The following is a 14,893-nucleotide window of genomic DNA, read 5'->3' as shown; positions in this document are numbered from 1 at the left end:
TTATTCAAACAGTGCAGAATATTCTCCCCGCTTAACAGCAGTTCTAAATGGTGTGAAAGGTTTACAAGGATGTCGGCCAGCAACAACTAATACTTGACATATGTTTGCTTACCAAATCAAAGATATTACAAATGACCACAGCTGGTATAGTACCTTAGCCCAAATGTATTTATTAGTGTAATACATTTAGTAGTATTTAATCTCAATATGTCTTTTGTTCATGAAATATTTGTATACAGAGTTGGAGATACTTTTCAGCACGTTCGTCAAACCAACATTACTTTCAATCTGGTTTCCCTAAAATGTGTAATTTGATTTTAATGACTATTTTCCATTTATATGTTTGTGAAATTCTCAGATAAGCTATCAATGGTGGAGAACCTTGTTTCCTTGTAGTAATTATAAGATGGTGTATTAAATTCAGATCGTTCGACAATGAATTCTGATTGTGAAGAAGTAGGACTTGAAGGATTCGATGCATCGAACAAGAAAACGTTGGTATGTGAATGAGTAAGACGAACCGGTTTAGCCCATTACAACACCGACATTGCTTAGTCGAAAGTTTAACCGAATCAAATAATGGTTAAAACTGATAGTAAATTTGTCAAGTTCAAAATGTCCAAATGCATGTTACCAACTGTTGCTAAAAATTGATGGAAATTGCTGGAACGCTGACTTGGACTCCTTACGCTAGAACTGTCCTGAATGAACGAGGCATTGGTCAAACATGGATTGAACAAGGAAATGCTGAGACTGAAAAAGTGTGCGTTACAATCCTGGTTATCTGACATAAACAGCAATGGAACACTTGTAAGATATAGAAAGTACGAGTCAGAGTTAGTATCTGAGGGGTATTTATATCTATCGTAGTAGACAAACAATCAAGACCAGCAATGGTCACCACAAACTGGCACTTGAAAGTGACATGCGGCCCTGTGTTGACAGATCAGAACGAGTGCTATATGTCTCGCCTGTGCCCCGCTTTGACCATCAATGCATTTATTGGTGAAATAAATTCAATGTAGACTACCTTTGAAATGATATGTCCCGTGCCTGACTGGTCCAAGTTTGGATGGTCTAGCACTTAAAGTTTCAGAGAAAATAACTTAAACGTAAAAACTTAATGTTGATGGAGATGCTGACTAAGTCAATGGACCATGAAAGGTAGACCGCAACTAGCATGTGATGCATGGGTTGATATGTACTACCTAAGATCAATCTATGGTCCAAGTTTGGTTGGTCTAGCACTTATACTTTCAGTGAGACTAAGTTAAACGTAAAAACCAAATGTTAACGCCGCCGTCGCCGGAAATGCCTTATAGTTAGTCTCGTAATGGTATATCAAATAGAAGACGCTTGAAGAGACGAATCATCGGTAAAGAGTCAAGTAGAAGTTTGACTAGGATTGACAACATCATCGATGTAGACTAAAAATAATAGAGGACAGATAATAGATATCTGGCCGCGGTACAACCGCAGTTACACATTTGATAGATGAAATGTTATTGCCGTAGATAACAGATAGTTAACGTTAAGGATGTACTCTTCTGAGGTTTCAATCACGTTCAAGTCTCGTTTTGATCTGGTGTAACGGGTTTTTGTAATATTTAACAAATTATGATCAAGTTTATTAGCAACCACGCATCTGAAAAATATGTCAAAAAACTGGATGTCTGTTGTTTGTAGAACTTTTTTTACAAGAATTTAAAAAAAATACCAATTCGGCGGCCATTTTGAAAATGTGTATTAATGTGTATTTCTTGGGCTTCAAAAAAGGCAAAAAAATCACCTTTTTTGCACTAGATTGATCACTTAAGTTGTCATTGTGTCGCCATTTTTAATTATAGCAGGTTCAATTTTGCTGTACAACTTTATAATGTTTAATAGGATAAAAATAATATGCAACAAACTGGAAAATTATACATTATTGATATTTTTTTTACGTATTTAGTGTAACTGAAGCACTTTTGATTTTTGACCCCGAAAAAGGTAAAAAAATAACACAAATGATAATGGGACAAAAAAAGAAGCACACCGACCCCCCATTTTTGTGGATGTTTTAGAAAGAGAAACACATTTTCATTTAATTCATTAAATATTAAAAAAAGTTTAATACCAGAACTTTTTATATCAAGCGTTTATTCTGCAAAAAATGGTAAAAAAATGAGTATTTTTTCATTAAAAAATAGGGGGTAGGGGTAACTAAAATCGGCTTTCTGAGTTAAAAGAATAAGATTAAGAAATTTTACTTCCATAATTTAAAAGAAAATAATATTTTTATCAATTCTACGAACATTCATACATATCTAATAACACACTTGGAAGAAATTGTATGAATTTGTTCCGCAAATGGTCAAAACCCAAAAAATCACCTAAAATGACATGTTGTGTTAAATTGGTATCTTTGACCGATCATAGCACAAAAACGAACACACCGACATATATTTTTTTTTGCATTTTCTACCATGCCATTATTCCCTTTTTCCAAAAATCCATATTAGAAAAAAAGTTTAATACAGGAAACAGGAAATTTTTGACTTCTCAGAGGTGTACATCCTTAAGTCCAATGCCTAGACAGCCATCAAGGGAAATTACATCCGTATTACACAATGCTGACCGACAACTCAACAAATGAGCTGAGTTTACTGCAAGAATCGTAGACCAAATACATGTACTCGTGTTCTTCAAAATAACAGAGATAAAATCAAACAGTAAATAAGAAATATTTAAGATGTTCAAGTCTGATGGACGTTCAAGGGGAAGTAACTCAAGTTAGTTTCGACATCATACGTGATATACAAAAGCATTAGATACAAGGTGTTAAAGCGTTGAAAGGTCCATCGCCATTAAACTTCGGTAGGGAAGCTAGTAACTTGTGTTCGTGTCCGAAATAAAATTCTTTTTTTGGAGAAACTGTTTTGCTATCCAATGCAAAACAAGCCCATTTGACTGAATTACAATATATTCGTAAAAATACAAATCTCTATCTCTCCCCCCCCCCCCCCCCCCCAGCTCTCTCTTCTTTTTATTGATACAATAAATATTAAATACATTTTATTTAGAACTTTTGAGTTCTAAAAATTCCAAAGGAGTGAACAATGCAGTCAAACAGGTAAACATCTACAATGATAGAATACAGAAGAATGTTCACAACAAAATCATAAGAAGAAAATAAATCTTATATAAACGAAATATCAACAACAATATCTATAAATCGTCTTTTTAAAAAAAATCTGGATCTTTGAATTATTTTTATCCGGGGGCGGCACCCGAACGTTGAATGTTATCCCGGAGACTGATGTTTGGAGAAAAACCGGTGTTACAGAATAACTACGACTGTCACTAAACTGTATTATTTGGTTTTTCTGTCGTGAACTCAAGTTTTCCTTTGAATTGTATGATTGAGGGTAAGCGGCCAATTAGATGTTGTCTGTAGTTTATTGAATGGACTGAAAAAAAAATGCCATGTCGGCCATATTGAATTTTAATCGACCTCGAAATATTGGAATGGCAAGTTTATGAATAATTTTGCCTCATTTAGCAGATATCGCATGAGCAAATAACTTGCGAAAGAAGAACAAGAATATATCAAAACATGTGGAAAAAATCTTATTACATCTGAATAACAGTAAAACCCATGAGGAAAACAATATGTCTTGAAAAGAGCTAAAAACAACATACTCAGAACTACTCTTATATCCTTCCAGAAGGACGAGGAAAAGTAATGTTTGTCCCGCTGGGACTCGATTCCCGCGACCCTTGGCTCTCCAGCCCGATGATCTACCGCTAAGCTAAAGGGAAATTTCCTACAGCTGACGCTTGTAAGGCAACCTAATCAATGCACATCTTTAACACTTATAATAACTGATTTCCAAATACAAATATATATATATATCAATGCATTGTCACATGACTTTTATTTGACCAAGGCTTTGTATCGTCAAGGAGAACGTCAGCGGTCATATCAGTTGTTATTGCTGACAAGAACCGTTTAAGGGCTATAAAAATCATGCTCACGCATGCATTTTGTGCTCAAACTAAGTTTCTTGTAACTCACTTAAATCATGCCAAACGATCAAAAAGTCAAATGTAAACATTGAAAACAGTATCTGGCTTTAAGTCTCTTCATTTTTTTCCAAAATGATTGACATCATAACGTTTTAATTATTAATTTATAAGTGGTTCAAGAAATTAGGCTTGAGCACAAAATCCATGCTTGAGCATCAGAGCGTGTTTATGAATACGGACCTGAAGTTGAAAGTGAGGCAATGGTCGAATAACGCAGTACGCCTTATCAACGCCACCGCCGCCACCACCAAAACTCCACGCCAATCCTAAGGACTTTTGAAACTAAGATGTCGATAAGCCGAAAGGGCACTGAACTGTATGTATCACTGCATTAGTAAAGGTGGTCTCCAGAGCATCAGCAAAATATAAAAAAAACATCCGTATTCATAATTGCCTAATAAATAATTACATCATGATGTTTACCATAAATACGACCTTTGGGTGGCGCAGTGGATTGCGCACTTGCCTTTCACCGAGGTCAATAAGAGTTCAAATAACTTGTTTCATAATTTTAGTAAAATAAATAAAGTTTATATCAATCTACATATCTCGAAAAACTTTTTTCAAAGGATTAGTTCGTGATAGTAGAAATAGTTAGTAAGGCGTCCATGTTCGTCATGATAAAAGTTAACATCGAGATAAACAGATAATGTAGATGAGTCTTTCTAATGATTAGCTCCAAGTAATGATAACAACAGATTAGATGTTATACAACGTAGTTGCCAAGTTGAAGTTTTACTCAATTATACAGTCACCATTTAGGGATATATCCATTATAGATTTAATCCGTTATATATATAACGGATTAAATCTAAAACGATAATTACATTATATTCCAATAGTTTAAACATCAGAATTAAAATCAAATGCAGAATAAAAAAAATCAAATATCAAATTGGCTTTAAAATCAAAATGCCGCCTGTTTAAAAAAAAGAGTTTCAATTCATCGATTAGTTAATAAGATCCGGTTCATTGTTTAAACTATAAATGGAATATCTTCAGTAACCTCTAATACTATCAAAATTGTCATTATATTTAGCGTTAACAAAAAAAATGAGATATTTATCATTTATACCAGAGACGTAAATATATATTATTTACGGTTAAACAGGGCCGCTTAACTATATGCCATACAATTTAAATATTTTATTACCAAAATGTCAGAATGTGCTTTGAATTTGCCTCTTTTTGTACTGAGCTAAGTCTGCTCCTTTTCTTTTTGTGATATCTATTTATGTATTAGATAAGAACTGCGGCGCGCTTAGACACGTTGTTCCGGAGAGAGTGTTATTCGTTTCAAATATTCGTCATTCCCCAAGCGGAAACTTAGTTGCATTGTGGGATTGTATACAGAAATGGCGGCTGCTTCAAAGCAAAGAATGCAGGTGAATGGAAATGGCTTGTTAAAAGTGCTATATAAATGTCTAATTCAAGAATCAACATTGAAACAAGTAGATACTATCTACCATGTATTTAATTTCTCTAGAAATGTTTCCTTTATACCCACTTCCCCATGCATACGAGGTCATTTCTCGAGGCATTGACCTGACATTTGTTTCCAAAACAAGTTTGCACATGTGTGGTCTGTGTATTGGCAAGCGTAACAGGTGTTTTTCTCTGTGGCACGTAGTGTCTGTGTGATTGACAGTAGACCTGGATTATCTCCCAGACAGTGTTTGTGTCACACGCTTAAATAATCATCGATTAATGAGTTATCCAGCAGTTGGAATTACGCTGGTCAGACAGACCCGCCGACTTGTCAAACGGTTTTCCCATTCATCCGATATTTAGTATGGAAGTAGGAAAGTGAATTAGATAGTAACCTGAATCGTGGGTAAGGTACCATTGAAGCAAATCGCTTAAGTTCATAGAATAATGTGATATGTTCTGTGAGCTGGAATTATTTGGTAGATTTTGTATGTTGTGGATATAGCCGTTTTGTCTTTTCAGTTGACACCTTAACAGCGATTGTAAATGATTTAATGACCTACAGTAGTGATGAACTGAGTCAACTGACGTTTTGGTACCTAGTCATTTTGGTTTTGAGACGTTTGTAAATTAGATATTTTTCAATTAGGATGTTTTGGTACTTCTTGGAAACAAGAAATTTTGGGACTATGGGTCAGTGCTGTGAACCCAAAACAAGTTTTATGGACAAATGCCAAGATCTGAAAACACTGTTGTGTGTTACATTTTTGTTAAATATTGTGTTACATTACGCATTCCTCAAGTTATTTATATGTTGCTTTATTTCTATGTTTTTTTTATTATACCGCATTTAATTACTTTATTTCATTACTATTTACTGTGTTCTTACTTGTTCCAGTCAGTGTGAAATTGGTGGAAATTATCGAGTTCTATCTGTGTAAATTTTATCTATATATATATATAGTTACTGTATAAATCAAGAGACAAATGTGAGATTGTCGCTGTGTGCATAATCACCTGAACACTTCCAGTGATTGATGTTATTGTGATAAGATTTTCCCAACACACATTTGCCCATACGCACGAGGATCACCAGAAATACTAATATATCACTCTCTTTTTTTCATCCTTATTCCCTTCTCAATTTTTTTCTCTCATAATGATTTAACAAACAATATGACCAATACAAAAACTAAATGTATGTAACTGCTTTCCAACTTTTTTTGAGAGAGACCAGGATTACCCTTTTGCATATTTATTGCAAGACAAAAGGATGGGTGGGGATGGGGGAGTCTCCAGATACCCCTCCCCCCATTTCCCTGAGGTGCTCCTGTTATAATTTATATTATTGATAAATAACTGTAGTATTGTATTTTCATGTTAACAGCTCAAGTTATGCTCAAGGTTGTAGGAAAAAAACCCACAACCATTATATAATTTGCTAAAGAGACTTTAAGATATATTTATGGTGCAGTATGTAGCTTACATTTTTCTAGTTACGACATGATACAACAATGTATATATGTAGTACTGTACAATATTTATACAAAAAGAAAAATCTCAAATCAGACAGATAGCAATTATTTAAATTGATTCCAACTGAACTATTTTTCTCGACAAAGATTTTCAATCTTTTGTGATCATGAAATGGGAAAATATATAGCATTATACTCAAAGATAGCACAATTCATTATGATGCTTCAAATCCCACTCAGAGATATATAAACAATGAAGAATCATGAACACTGTGTAGGTAAATGTGTGTTTGACACAAAATACAGGATCACCTTACTTGTGCTGTTGATTTATCACGATTGGCACCTTCAGTAATGAGGGACTCCTGGGTTGGATATAGCTTTACTGGCCTGATTGTATTGTACAGGTGATCTCTTTCTCTGACATCCAGTAGATCCCTATAGATCTTATACTGATACATATATAGATGTTCTCCAAATCCACGTATAAGTACAATGACACTAGACACATGGATAACACTAAGTTCTTCCTGATACCAGAGACAAACCATTCTTAACTAAGATTTGCATCACCACTAATTAAATTCCTCGTATGACAGGAAATGTTTCACGCCCATTTTTTTCCACCTGTATCTAACTTTTTCAATTTTTTAAGTTAAATTTTAAACTAAAATAAATATTAAATTGATATTTTATGTATTCATAATAACAGATTGGACATCCATCATTTTATAAAGTTGTTGCAAACTCAAAATTGTGTACATAATATACTATATACAGAGCAGTTAATTTCCTTTGTTGTGTTACGTACTTCAAAAAATACCCTTGATCAGTTTTGATCTTGGACTTTATATTAGTAATAAGAATGAGTGTTATTCTCTATACTATGGTATAATGTTCCGAAAAAGTGTATATATATACTCTCTGATTCTGTGCTCTTGATCAGTAAATTTGAATAGGTGGTTGACTTAAAAAAGAGTAGTTGGTACAGATTTGTATTGTGAAGTCGTCTATTACTATGGGCTTCATATTACCATACTACATTGTACTTGGGTAAAGAACTGAGCAGCAGGGCCATGTGATGGTATCCTGTGATATCTCATTCACTGTAAATTTGAAGTCATTGACTGTTGTTTTGCCATAGATTGGGCTACACAGCGCAGCAGTATGATGGCGGCCCCATGACACTATGAGCACAAACCTGAGTCTGATGAATCCTGGAACCTCCCTAAACTTTGACGGACAGGTGCTGCAGAACGCACAGGAGGAGGAGTACCGACAGGAGGAGGAGCAGCAACACAATGAGGTTAGTACACAGAGGTCGAGCAGTACACAGAGGTCAGACGGTGCACAGAGGTCAGTGATCAGTGCACAAAGGTCAGTTGGTGCACTTGGGTCAGTTATAATATATATATAGTGCACAGAGGTCAGACAAGGATAAGTCATGATCAATAAACAGGGATTAGATGTGATCAGTAAACTAGCTAATAGAGTCATTGAATACTTTACGATAAAATAACAAAAAACAACTTTGTGATTTTGAATTCAAATTAAGAGGTATTTCAATGTACATGTATCCAAGTCTAAAGTACATTGTAAATGGTGCTCCTCTAACTATATCCTCAAACAACATGACAAACGTGTTTGTCCTGTACATGTACCGTCACATTAATAATAGAAGGTCAGAGGTCTGCACTGTTACTATTATTAGATGTCAGGGATTAATCTAGGTTTTGGGGGAAAGTGCCCTTTCTGTAAAAAGGGGATTTTTTTTCCCTAATAAGGGAAAAATACATAAACGGACTGTCTCGATGTTTGTTTGTATTATGTATGTGTACTAGCTGTTATTTCTTAGAATAAAAAGACGAGGCAAAAAATGACATGGATACACTATGAACTTGATCACTGGTGAGCAATTTTGTGAATGTGTTCATTTTCATGACTTTCTAGACGTCTAGTAGGATGGTCACCTAAGCCAGTCCCAACAACGAAGTTTATTTTTGTTGTAACCTGAGTAATGTTTACAAATTTTGCAAAAATAGCCTCTGTTTACAATTTACATAACTATAATATAGCCATGTATATTTTAACTCATACATTTCTGTATTGAAACGTCTCATGTCAAAATAAATCCTCATTATAGAAATCCTTTTTGTCATATAAACTCTAAAGGTCATCATAAAATGTTAATATGCTGACAAAAAATATCATTTTAAGCGTAAGATACTGCAAAATTCAAGCCTTGGTCCGATTTGGGTTTCGACATTCGCAAAAACCGGAGACGCTGATTGGTGACTTAAGAGTGTTCTATAAATATCTTAAGTGAGCCCTGGGTGCTAATTTCGTTTGTAAGAACACTCATCGATATTTTCCCTTTGATACAACCATAAATGATTACAATTCCTACTCAGATTTGTTCAATGATTTGATGAAATGATGGTTTGGTGATCCAATTAGGGTACTGTCGTCTTAGACTATGTCTACAGTAATGTTACGTCGGGCACCGCTGCACTCGACGACGTAGTTGCATGTTAACTGCTGTCGGGGGGACCTGTATCAATTTCCGACTCTGTCCGACCTTTTGCCTGTTTGGCAAACATTGCATATATACTACGATTCCTTTTGCATCTTTCTCTCTTATTTTTACACATGAAACCCTCCTTGTGCTACATGATGTCTGGTTGATTTTAACTTAAGGTTTCTTCCGGATGCGATGTTCCGCGATGTTACGCATGCATACATCGGTTCACTTCTGCGCTTGACAGCAATGATGGAATACACATTTCATGAATTCCAGGAAATAAACAAAAACGATCGATGTTTTTCAATTTGATGCTCGAAAATCATTTTCTTTTTTTGAAGAAAAGATAAAAAGAATGCAACGCATTTATAATAAAGATTTTGGAATTTTAGGGGAAAATAGGGGAATTTTGGTACCTTTTTCTCGAGGGGAAAGTGCTGTTTAACGGCAGCAAAATAAAGCTAGATTAGTCCCTGGATGTAGCCTTGTACATTGTAAATACAGTAGTACTATCATAAGGGGTTTGTCACTTAACATACACAGTTTGTTTTCCCAGGGTCAAAGGTCATATCTCTTTTAAATCCATCTTGTGTAATTAATTACTTTGTACACCAACATGTATAATTTACCCGTGATAAACACAAAAATCCGGCTCACATTTAAACAAATTTACCGTATATATTGTAGAATTAGATGAGGGTCAACCTATCTTAAGTAGAGTCCTTCATACCTACATTGTAAATATACATTGTCTTGAATAAAAATAATTCCAATTATACTCTAACCGTTTTTGAGGTAATAATGATTATTATGCGATCTGTGATATTTGATTATTTTTAATTCAGTAATGGTGAATTTTACCATATATATGTGTATGTATATAGAATGCCTTTTAAGTGTCTCATAAGTTGAGATCATTGGCTGGATATTGATCAAATGAACACCCTTGATCAAGCTGTTCCTCCAGAGACATGTATTCACCTTTTTACCGTATACATGTTATTTCCATTATAAGGGTCTCGGTATTGTTTACTTTATAGACTTAATCTTATTTATAATTCGTTGGCAGTTTGTCAGTTTGAGTGGCTATGTTGGCACACCTTTGATAATTATAATGGCCTTGTAAATAGGCCGCATTGATAGGTATACTTCATCGTGTTTAATTTGCAAACACTTTGCATAAAAAGCGAGGGTACATTCATGCACATTGTATGTCAAGTTTGTCTAAGTTATATGTATTGGGCAGGTTTATGTCATCGAGTCCGTACAACATTTTGAGTCAGATTGTTTATTTGCATTGGAATGAACAAGAGAAAAGATGAAATAATAGATATACACGATGTATAGTGTCGGGACAGAGACCTACAGCTCTAATACCAATGCTATATCATTCAAGTTATATAATACATTAATTGCTGATCAATTCTAGCCCAGAACATGCTAAACATAGTTAATGAAGTTCATTATAGTATATGATGAGATGATGAATTAATAATCTCTCCAATGACATTTATAGACCCATGGGCCCTCTCAATGGCAATGTGTTTTGAATTGATGAAAACTGGGGCAAATATTCTGAGTACCCAGGGATATGAGTCAGGTTTCAAATTTGGGTACCAGGGGTTGAAATTGTGTCCCAACAAAACTCTTGATGGGTCACAACTGCTTTTGTGAAGAAACTGGAGGTAGCACTATAATGACTATTGTTTCTTCATTGTACAGCTCATTAATCACTAACCTATATAGCTATACAAAGTAAAACATGCAAACAGTGACACATGTCCTGGAGAATTAAGGTGCAGAAGTCAGTACTAGTTACTGTTGAATAATACTGGCTAAACCTTATTGTTTATTGGAGGGAGACATGTCACTCATTGATATGCTTTTCTGCCGTTTTTGTTTGGAAATGATGTTTCAATAATTCATTAACCTATCAATGTGTGATTTGAATAGCTACTGTTTTATCAATATGGCTGACCTATACATAAGTCATGTATATTATTGTAATGTACCCCTGTGGTGCTGTTATTGGGTTCCATTGTATTTAAAACTGGCTCATATTTCATAGCACTATATATACATATACAACGAATGTTGGTCCGAATTATTCTGACGTTTTATCGACTTTTTTCATATCGGTCTGTCGTCGATTAACGTCAGAACTCCGGCTCTCTATAATATGCGGGAAATATGCGACCCGCGCCCGGAGCGTATACTACTTCCAACTGATATTTTAGAAACAAATCGTCACTTTCACACACATGTCGCACATGGATCGAAAGATCTATTCTTTATGCGCTAGGTGGTATCAATAACATGTTTCAAAGATCATTACGAAAAGTATTTTCCAACGTTTTATATACCAACCCATGTTTTTAATGGAAATTAGGCCATGAGCAATGTCACATGACTTGACGAGATCTCGCATTACCGAAGGTATTTCCCAACGTTATGGCATTTTCAAAAAACTAGAGTAAAACAGAGTAAGTTTGAAAAAATATGTTTTTAGTGATTGTATTGGTTGTTTGAGGCATGTTATGTATGCTCATCTTGTGCATAAAGAATAGATCTTTCGATCCATATTTTGTATGCATATATGCTTCTCAACAAGTCTGCATGAATAGACTAAGTGTATACTCACGGTCATAATGTTCGGCTAAAGTATTTGCCTGGTCAGATTTGTTTACAGAATGTTATCAAATGTGTAGATGTGTTTAAATATCTTGAGAGTGTGTGAGCAATGATGTACCAAAATATCTTTTATTCTATTGTGTCTACTGCATCTGAACAGAAAGTCTGCAGTTTTGAATGCAGTTACCTGAACTGATGGGTCGATACCAAAAGTGAGATCTTCCCATGGTGACTGGGAGTAAAAGATGTCGCTATCAGTTTCTTCAGTTCACCAGAATCCAATATCTCACAGGCAAAAAATGTAATAAATATATTTTTTTCCTAATTATGCAATAACTTTTTGTTGTAAGTGAAAAGACAAACAGCTCCTGAAAATGCCAAACAGAGCTGGAGCACTAGGTTAATTAAAGGCCCACATTAACTTCCCTCAACGAAAGATAGAATCAGGTTATAATTTAACCTTTTGTAAGGTCATTGAAACATCTAGATTCTTAACTGTATAGATGGCCATATATACATTATAAATATCCTGTTCACATTTGCCCTTTAAATCTAGCAGGACATGGTTGGGTTATGTATATAGTGTTTGTGTGTAGATTTACAATGCCTGTTTTCACTGGACAATTTACCACAGTTTAATTAGACCTGGGTTTTCATGGGTCATTCTGACTAGTGATCCAGACATTGCTGCTCAGCCTGTTCCCAGTGGTAGATATTCAGCTGGGGTTATATGGGTAAAACAGATCTGAAGGAGAACTTTTACAGTACCTGTGTCCTGTATAAATCACCTCACACGAATACAAGCTGCTCAGGAGTATACTCATGATATATTCTGACAATCAAGGTCCAATACTTGATGTAAACTAAGTAATGTTTGAGTACATAAATCTGCTGAGCTTGATTTACAGGGTAATAAACTTTGTGTCTCCCTCCTGTGTCAATGTTGATTCATTAGATAGTATTACACAATAGTTGATGTTTCGATTTACACAGGGTAATAACATTCTGTGTCTGCCTCCTCACTCTCAGCTTCCATGGTAACAGGCATAGTTAATCTCAAAATGCACAGAACTCTCCTAACTGTCTAAACTCTTTGAGCCAGTTGTAAGTTATGATCAGTGCATATTTACAAAATATATATTTCAATGTTAAGTAAAATAATATGTGTGAAATTGTGATAGAAGGAAAGCTACCATAAAGCTATCCTATATATTTCAGGTGTTCCCAGAAACCCCCAACTGAGGGTTTTTCACTCCCAAAACAGTTTGTTATACCCCTTCAACAATGTCCTATGTTACTAAGTACCTAGGGGTACAGAATCTTGATCAAGTATGTACCCCCAAAGCTAAAATGCAGTGGACCACTGTATTTTTTAAACTTTATGTTATCCTATAAATTTAATTAAAAGCTAAAATGCAGTGGAACACTGTATTTTTTAAAACTTCATGTTAACCTATAAATTAACTTTTGAAATATGTTTGTCTTGGGGAAGTTATGTTTGATAGATTGTTTGACACTTTTTTGCGATATGTTACGTATTTATTTTTCCTTTTCAATTGCAGGAAGCAGCATGTATACTATATTGGTACAGCTGGTTCCTCTTCCTCTCCTGATTCTAATCTTACAAAATCGTTTCCAATCCATAATTTCTAAACTGTCCCAGATTTCTGGTTGAAACTTCTAGTGTACCTAGAACTCCGATAGAAGGTGTGTAGTGTTCTGTAGTTATAATCAGGTCAGCGACATTGACCTCAAGGTCAAATGTCAAATGCTTGTGTGGAAATAAAAATCACAGAGAAATTTTGTCAAGCCAGTTACTTTTTAACCATTACAGATCACCCTTATTTCTGCTGTCCCAGTCAATAATGAAAACATGTTTCTGTTCACAATAGTATATCTGTAGTTACACGGTATATTGTAAACCCATTCAGATATAGAGTTATATGTTAGATCTGTAGAAGTGTTGATAATGTACTAATTTTAATGATAGTACCTATGAAATTTACCGGGTAGTGTGGCGTTAAAACATTGATGAAGGCTAATCATGAAAATCACCTGAATTGTTGGACAAACCTCTGATAACAAACACATACTATTGGGTAGGCAAACATTTACTCATTGAAGTGTACATGGGGTCTTGGAGGGGAATCCTTGTGTCAGGGGGAGGGGATCCTGTCAACAGACCTCCTCGGTGTCGGGCCATCCTTACCAAAATAGTCGTTTACGGTGTATATAAAACAATCATGTACTGTATTTAGATTAGGATGGTCCTTTTTATAGCTAGGCAGATCAATTTTGAAATAATAAATTGATTTAATCTGTTATATGAATGATTAACAGAATGTGGGAAAATAAAAACTTAAACGTTTATTGAGTAAATAAGTTTATAATAAAAAATAATGTATCATGTAACTCTATAGTGCGTTATAACAAGTTCACACGAACCACATATTTGTATGGTTGGCCTTGCTCCACACAGTACTGGCATGCTGGGGACAATGTCTCCTGTTACTGTGGGATACAACTCAAATCTCTGAACAAATTGTTTCAGGTGTTAAATAGTTAAGGTGTGTAAATAAGAGTCTTACAAGCCTCGGTGGTATCAGTACTCGTTTACCTGACATTTTATTAAATAGCTTTTGGTTTTGAACTGTAGTTGAAGGGTGAACAAACAGATGTCTCAATCCTGTGTCTTACTGTTACTGTACAAACAGATGTCTCAATCCTGTGTCTTACTGTTACTGTACAAACAGATGTCTCAATCCTGTGT

The 14,893-nt window shown here is 34.9% G+C and overlaps 1 protein-coding gene across 2 annotated transcripts in view; it reads left to right on the top strand.

Moving 5' to 3' along the window:
• The first annotated feature begins 5,405 nt into the window (after window positions 1-5,405).
• LOC110441561 (trichohyalin-like) overlaps window positions 5,406-14,893 on the top strand; it is a 92,260-nt gene continuing 82,772 nt past the window's right edge. Inside the window, exons 1-2 of one of the 2 annotated variants that reach the window (XM_021484745.1) lie at window positions 5,406-5,453; window positions 8,116-8,277. In XM_021484745.1, the coding sequence (XP_021340420.1) occupies window positions 8,161-8,277 (117 nt within the window). In that variant the 5' untranslated portion in view covers window positions 5,406-5,453; window positions 8,116-8,160. Of the gene's footprint in view, window positions 5,454-5,667; window positions 5,903-8,115; window positions 8,278-14,893 lie in introns of those variants that run through there. The other variant, XM_021484746.1, reaches the window with a different exon arrangement.

This window comes from Mizuhopecten yessoensis, unplaced genomic scaffold, assembly GCF_002113885.1.
Source record: "Mizuhopecten yessoensis strain PY_sf001 unplaced genomic scaffold, ASM211388v2 scaffold716031, whole genome shotgun sequence".
Lineage (NCBI taxonomy): Eukaryota > Metazoa > Mollusca > Bivalvia > Pectinida > Pectinidae > Mizuhopecten > Mizuhopecten yessoensis.
Note: the sequence above shows the minus strand (reverse complement) of the source record. Positions and strands in the feature narration are given on the sequence as shown.